Raw genomic sequence first — 7869 nt, forward strand, 5'->3', positions numbered from 1 at the left:
CTCGGATTGAGTTGGACGCGCTATCCTATCAAGCTTTGCTACATTCGTTTAATTTTATTATTCAAAATGTAAAAATACAATTGACATCGTGTGTTAAAAAAAAAAAAACAAAAAAAAACATCGTATATGGAAGTGTTCTTATTTTTTTTTTTTTTGGGGGGGGGGGAGGGGTGGAGGCTAGTATTTTGAGTTGCGCCTTTTAAATTTATTATCATCCGAAGTCAAGGGGGAAAGCCTTCATCATGTGTGTTCGTTGGACATTTGTTTTTAATTTTTCTGTGTATGTTGTATTTATATTACAATATATCTAGTTCTTGAAAGGCGGTTTTTACAAAAGAATCGTTGTTTTTATTTTTTTTGTGATTTGTTAACATGGCACTGCTCCACTTTTATTGATCGGCTTCACCACACACTCATTCTTGCTGAGAAAAAGTACGCTTTACAAAACACTGCGAGTGTTTGAATTCGTTCTACATGATTTATTTTCGATCCCTATACAGGGCCACGCCAGTTACCGGACGTTGTTTCATTCCCCCCGAAAACACGTATAACAATCGAATGCAAGATCGTATCAGCGTCTTTAGCAATGCCTTTCGCCTCTGTTCGTTCTCGGTTGGTGTAACCTTGTTTCGGTAACCCAACTCAGTCGTATAATTTATTCAGGGAGTGTTTGTGCATTACGAAACTGTCCAAGAGTGTATTCATCGCACCACAGAAACTGGCGGTCATGCTATGTGAATTTGTATAAAAAAAAGATAATGCTAGAAATGTTGCAGCACGTGTGCCTCTATATGGATACCCCCCCCCCCCCCCCCCTCCCCCCAATAATGTCCTCACAATGGCGTAAGCGGCGTGCATTTTGCGAAAACCCTCGGCATTTCCGAACGAAACCTGTGGGCTGCTTCTCGATAACTATATGGCAAAGCGGTATTTCAAAATTTAGCCAATATCATTCTAGCACGATGGTTTCAAATTTCCTTTCCACTGGGACACCTGTCCTTGTCTAGCGTTGCTCTCTCTGCGTGGTCACGTTATGCGACGAAGCCCCATTCAGTCGTGTAAAACTTCAAGCAGGGCCTCGGTGACGTTATTTTGAGGGTTATACGTGACATCGTTAATCAGGTTGGACATCTAAGTTGTTTACGTTTCATATAAACACAAAATTGCTTCCGAACTTGCGGATAATTATTCTGTACGAATACCAATCAACAACAACAATTTCATCTTGAAGGCGCTTGCTAGTTATTCCTGTTGTCCTCAAGGGACGCTCTAAGAGAGCAATCACTCTGTTAGAGGCTTCCAAACTTTATTAATTTATTGATTGCAATATTCATTGTCTGCTTCACGTAGGCTTACAAACAACCCAAGGGTTTTTTTTTTGCTTAATCTTTGTTTAGATTCCTCCACCAAACAAACGCCCGCTTTTCCTGCCGTGTTCATTCATGAACCATAATATCTGAGGCACTTCGGAGAGGCTTGAGTTTAGAGAGGGAGAAACTGAAACCGTGCGGATAACTGCATTTCAATGGCCCACACCTCCTGGGTAGATATGCTGACCATGCGGATCCGTGAGTCTCTGAGTGGCGAGGAGCAAAGCGCTCGGTAAGGCTTAGCAAAGGTTGGAGACGCTTGCGGACGATGAACGCTTTCGCCTCCTATTTGCAGTCTTTATTACGAACGCGGCTCATAAACCGCGTGACTCCAATCGAGGAGTTTGAAAACACTCTCAAATTTAGACACACTACTAGGCCACTCTTGGGCTGTTCGCGCCCTCGGGCGGCCCAGCATTTCATTCGCTCGACGGCAAGCCATTTTCTGCGCAAATAACTGGAAAAACCAGCGGGTCAATATTTTTGCGGTTCGGCGATGAATGGCTCGCCCCTGTTCACCTGCCTGGTTGCTTGACCCCGGTGTGAAAGTAGGCTGTAACGAACGACCTTCGCGGCCGGACCTGGACGCGGATCGCCACCCCTTTTGTAACATTCCCGAGGACGCGCCTTTCGCTGACAATCTCAAGCTGGGATTATTTTCCCCGCTGCCCTGGTACCGTCGACAAAAGAGCAAGACAAGCCGTCGTCGACACCGGCTCAAGTTGGGTGCTGAAACGGAAATGCGTTCTCTTTGAGGCGTCCAAGCAGGAACCAACGGCCACGGTGATCCCTGCTAAGCCGAAAGAAGGAGATAAGCCGTGAACGGGAACTGCCCGGATATCGGCGTCCAAGGTCTTCTCCGTCCCGACTAGGGAGTGGGACGGTATCCTCCGGGCGTTCGTGCTCTCTTAGAGCCAACAAAAGGATTAACCGGTGTGTCCGTTTGGGCGTGCTCATAGGCGGTGCCCGGACGTTTGGGAATGAGCTTCTCGGTGTCACCTCGACCTAGATTCCAGGAGCAAGGCCAAATCTCAAGCGTCACTGAAGAAACGGCTGCCACTATACAAGCCTGGAGGAACCGGAAGAGCACTTATCCTCTGTGTGTGCGTGTGCGTGCGAGTGGGCGGTGCCTGACCAGTTGGGGAACGTCGTCCTGGCCTAGGGACGTAGGGAAGGGGGACATTATAAAAAGAGCGGTTTTACGCTCCCTCTTCGTGTTCTCACGTTGTTCTCATGCCGAACGGCAGACTGTACATAGTATGTAAATAAACAGTTTGAGAAAAGACACCCTGGCTCGCTACCAACTCTGCCCGATGTCCTGGGCGACGCATGGCTCCAGCGGAGATCGACATGGACAAGCCCCGAGTCTTTACAACTGGATGGCGGACGGTGGGATCGACAGCTACGACCATTGAGCGGCAGCAACAACGGATCTCATGGGCCGTGAGCCGAGTCTGGTGAGTGACGGCATCTTTTCTCTGTCGCCAGGCCTGTAAGATCGAGGTGTATTTTGCAGGGGCGTAAGTAACTACCGAAAAGGCAATTTTAAGGTTGTTGTGTGTCGGTAGTGCAGAGTTTTGCCACCCAGATAGGTCACAGACATGGATCTGCAGCGTTTGCTAAAGTGTCAGTTGCTCGACTTGTGTGAGGAGCTCGGGGTAGACGCGAACACATCGATGAAAAAACCGGAGCTTGTTAAGGCTATCCAGGACGAAAATCTTGACAACGAGGAAATCGAAGAGATGTGGGAAAAAATCAAAACAAAAAAAGGAGACGAAGCAAAATTCAAGGAATTAGAACTAGAAAAACTTCGTCTCGAGGTGGAGCTAAGGAAAACGAGCGGAGGACGGGAAACGGAGGTAGAGGGCACCCGAAGTCTCTATGACATGACGAAGCTTATTCAGGCTTTCAAGGTGGGACAGGACATGGGCCTCTACCTGGTAAACTTCGAGAGAGCTTGCGAGAGGGCCCGTTTTAATCGGGTATCTTGGGCCAGAAGGTTGCTGAGTGTTCTGCCATGCGAGGCAGCCGGGGTAATCGCGAGGTTATCCGCGGACGACTCGGACGACTACGATCGCGTGAAGAGCTGCCTGCTAAAGAAGTACCGGTTGTCGGCAGAAGCGTTCAGACAGAAGTTCAGGGGCGTGACCAAAAAGTCGGAAGCCAGTTATGCGGAGTTCGCATACGAACTTCGGTCGTACCTTGTCGAATGGATGAAGGTCGCCGAGTCGTATGACGACAAAGAGAAAATGCTGGAGACGGTCGCGCTCGAACAGTTCTATAAGACTCTTCCTGAAAGCATGCGAACCTGGATTCAAGATAAGTCAGGAGTAGACTCTGTTTATCGAGCCGCAGACCTTGCGGATGAGTACAGTTCCCGTAGAGGCGGAAAAGAGGGAATGAGGAGAACCTTTGAGAAGGAAAGCGGAGATGAGCGGAAAAAAGGGGGCTGGAAAAGAACAGAGTCGCGAAAGGAGGAAGACAAGGAGGAGAATATCTCCACGACCTCCCGGGGCAACGGGCCAGACAGTCAGCAAAAGAAGAAACCCTTTGAGGCCAGGAGGCCGATAAGGTGCTTCAATTGCCATGAAACTGGGCACATTGCCGCGGGATGTCAAAAACCAAAGGTGGTTTTCGCCTTAGCGAGTAAGTGCGAGGAGAATGAGGAGCTCCTGAGTCCGTATCTTTTCGACATGACAGTGAACGGAAAGTCGTGCCGCGTGTTGCGCGACAGTGGGGCTACCATTGACCTAATTCACCCGTCGTACGTTACTGAGACCCATTACAATGGGAAATGTAGCTGGATCAAGTCTGTGCTGGACGAGGGGAGCGTGTGTCTCCCTGTGGCCGATGTTCTGATTTCTGGACCATTCGGAGAGGTGCGTACTGAGGCGGCTGTTTCAGACAAACTGCCGCCACAGTACCCCTACCTATTTTCGAACCGAACAGACAGGATTTTGAAAGAACAGGGCAAGAGCCTCGGGGAGGGACTCGTTCAAGCGCTCACGAGGGCTAAAGCTCGCGAGATTTCCACGCGGCTCAGTTATGACGAGGCTAGCCCAGGAAAACCGAAGGATCCGCCGACGGGGGTCTCGGAGCAAACCAGTTCCGGGGAAGCAGAGAAAGACCGGGGGAGTGAGGAAAACGTCGCGGTCGAAAAAGAAACTCGCCAAGAGCAGCTAACCGAACTGGACGAGTTAATATTGCCCCCGACGTCGGGAAACTTTGAGAAACTCGTGTCCGTAACGAAGGAAGTTCTGATCAAGGAGCAAAAAGCTGATCCTAGTCTAGATAAGGTGTGGGAAACCTCCAAGGAGGGCGTGGCCAGGAAAAACGTTTCATTTCCTGTCCGTGATGGTGTGCTGTACCGACACTACCGAGATCGGTCGGGTCGCACGTTCGATCAGCTGGTAGTGCCGGAGAAATATCGAGCGGATGTGTTGCGCCTGTGCCACGGAGCGGGATGGTCCGGTCACTTGGGCAACAAAAAGACGAAAGATCGGCTCCTCACGGAATTCTACTGGCCGGGATGCTTCCGAGATGCCGAGTCTCAGGTGCGGGCGTGCGATGTCTGTCAGAGAGTGGGAAAACCCAATGAAAAATGCAAGGCGCCCCTGAGACTTGTGCCGATAATCTCGGAGCCATTCAGGCGGGTGGTCATTGATGTGGTGGGTCCTCTTCCGGCTACTAAGGGGGGGTACCGCTATGCTCTAACGGTCATGTGCGCGGCTACCAAGTTCCCCGAAGCGGCCCCCATGAAGGAACAGAGTTCAGTGGAGGTGGTGAACGCACTTCTGTCAATTTTTGCGAGGGTAGGCTTCCCCCAAGAGGTCCAGAGCGACCAAGGGAGCGTTTTCACAAGCGCTTTGACTACTGGTTTCCTCGAGAGGTGCGGTATAAAGGTTATACACAGTTCAGTATATCACCCGCAGTCAAACAGTGTCGAGAGGTGTCACTCAGTTATGAAGCGGGTTCTGAGGGCGCTAACTTATGAGAGTGGGAACGAATGGGACGCCTGCCTGCCGGCAATGTTGTTCGCGCTGCGCTCCGTGACTCACGAGGCAACCGGCTTCAGCCCGGCCGAACTAGTGTATGGACGGTGTTTGCGGACTCCCCTGCGGCTGCTCCGCGAAACTTGGGAGACCAAGGGATCCGATCCGAGTGTGGTAGAGTACATTCTTGATCTGCTAGAGCGATTCCGAAGCACGAGTGAGATAGCGGAGGTTAATATGCGCGAGGCCCAGATCAGAGCGAAACGGTATTACGACCGAAACGCCCGTGTCCGGGAGTACCGGGCGGGCGATCAAGTCCTCTTGCTTCGTCCCTCACGCCAAAATAAGCTACAGGTGCAGTGGGAGGGACCATTCAAGGTGACTCAAAAGCTTTCGGATACTAACTACGCAATCGAAACCAGAGGCAAGAGAAAGGAAATCAGAATCTATCACTGCAATCTGATGAAGCGTTACGTGAGCGAAACGGAAGTGGTGAACTTGACACTAAACGCCCCAGAGGAAGTTCAGACTGATGTTCCGCTACTTTGGGAGGCTGGAGCGCCGGTCGGAGTAAATGAAGTCATGGCTCAGGCGGTTCGTTCGGAGGATCTTTCGGTCTCACAGCGGGCTGAATTGAGAGATCTTCTGGAAAAGTACGAGAACTTGTTCTCAATGTCTCCCGGACGAACCTCCCTTGCCACGCATGACATTGAGCTAACATCAAACGTCGCGGTACGATCCCGTCCCTATCGCATGTCACCAAGGCAGCAGGCTATCTTAAAAGACGAGGTGGAGCGCATGCTGCACTTAGGGGTAATCGTTCCGTGTGAAAGTGATTACTCTTCCCCTATGATCATCGTAGAGGCTGCGGGAAGGGATCCCCGACCATGCATTGACTATCGCAAACTCAATGCAATCACCAGAGACCAGGCTTACCCGATTCCCAACGTGGAGGAAAGAGTTGAGACGGTTAGTGGGGCTAGATACGTTTCGACTTTAGACCTAGTGCGCGGATACTGGCAGGTCCCGATGACGGAAAGAGCTAGCCATTACGCAGCCTTCGTGACCCCAACGGGCACATTCCGCCCGTTGGTTTTGAGCTTCGGCCTTAAAAACGCTCCGTTCTGTTTCTCGCGAATGATGGACAGAATTTTGCGTGGGGCGGAAAGCTACGCGCTACCGTATCTAGACGACATCGCCATTTTTTCGACAACTTGGGCAGATCACATGAACCACCTTTCTGACGTATTTGAAAGGTTGAGGAGCGCGGGTCTAACCGCGAAACCAAGTAAGTGTCAGCTGGCGAGAGGCGAGGTTAGATACCTCGGCCATATCGTGGGTCAGGGGCTAAGAAGGCCCGACGAACTCAAGGTTGAGGCTGTAAGAGACTTCCCGCGACCTGAGAAAAAAACTGGCATAAGGGCTTTTTTGGGGCTGACGGGGTATTACCAACGCTATATCCCTCAGTACTCAGAAAAGGCTAGCCCCCTAACCGATGCGCTGCGGAAGACCGAACCCGATAAGATTCGATGGGACGACAAAAAAGAACAGGCCTTCCAGGGCTTGAAAAATTCCCTCTGCTGTTCCCCCATACTTCGGGCCCCGGATTATAGTCGCTCGTTTATAGTGCAGTGCGATGCCAGTAATCGCGGCTTGGGGGTGATTTTATGTCAGGAGGATGATGCGGGAGAGGAGCACCCCGTGCTGTACGCAAGCCGGAAACTCAGCAGCCGAGAGGAGGCTTACAGTGCGTCGGAAAAGGAATGCGCCGGCTTAATTTGGGCAACTCAAAAGCTCTCTTGTTACCTTTACGGAGCTCCGTTCGTTTTCGTCACCGACCACTGTCCTTTGACATGGCTAACTCAAATGTCGACAAAAAATGCCCGACTTCTGCGGTGGAGTTTGGCTTTACAAGAATTAACCTTCACGGTTAAGTACAAGAGGGGGGCGGCTAACTCCAACGTAGACGGACTTAGCAGGTCGTTTTGAGATTATTTGTTCTGGATGTTGCCTTGCAAGTTGGGCCAAATTTTAAAAAGTTTCATTGCGTTTTCTTTTACTTTTTGTAATCTTCACACATGTCAACGATTTCGCTTTGTGCAATGTTGCCCTATGGCGGGCTTTTCTTGGTGGTGTCAATGGCAGAAAAAGTGATAGGTTTATTGCCGCAGAAAAAGGCCTGGCGGTTGGGGAGAGGGTGCTGCCGCTCGCTGGATTTGGTTGTAGCGGTTCGTGTCTCTGTTGATGTGTTGGCTACTCACGACGATTTCGAAGCTGATCTCTCCAGGAAAGCAGCTGATACTCCTCCCCTTCCGAGATCTGCCTTTGCGTGGAGGAGCTGTAACGAACGACCTTCGCGGCCGGACCTGGACGCGGATCGCCACCCCTTTTGTAACATTCCCGAGGACGCGCCTTTCGCTGACAATCTCAAGCTGGGATTATTTTCCCCGCTGCCCTGGTACCGTCGACAAAAGAGCAAGACAAGCCGTCGTCGACACCGGCTCAAG

At 50.9% G+C, this 7869-nt stretch overlaps 1 protein-coding gene across 1 annotated transcript; it reads left to right on the forward strand.

Annotated features, from left to right (window-relative positions):
* The first annotated feature begins 2971 nt into the window (after positions 1 to 2971).
* LOC120842226 lies at positions 2972 to 7351 on the forward strand. The gene has a single exon (XM_042288296.1). The coding sequence runs from the start codon at positions 2972 to 2974 to the stop codon at positions 7349 to 7351; it is 4380 nt and encodes a 1459-aa protein (XP_042144230.1).
* Positions 7352 to 7869: the final 518 nt, after the last annotated feature.

This window comes from Ixodes scapularis, unplaced genomic scaffold (assembly GCF_016920785.2).
Source record: "Ixodes scapularis isolate PalLabHiFi unplaced genomic scaffold, ASM1692078v2 ptg001599l_1___fragment_1__unscaffolded, whole genome shotgun sequence".
Classification (NCBI taxonomy): domain Eukaryota; kingdom Metazoa; phylum Arthropoda; class Arachnida; order Ixodida; family Ixodidae; genus Ixodes; species Ixodes scapularis.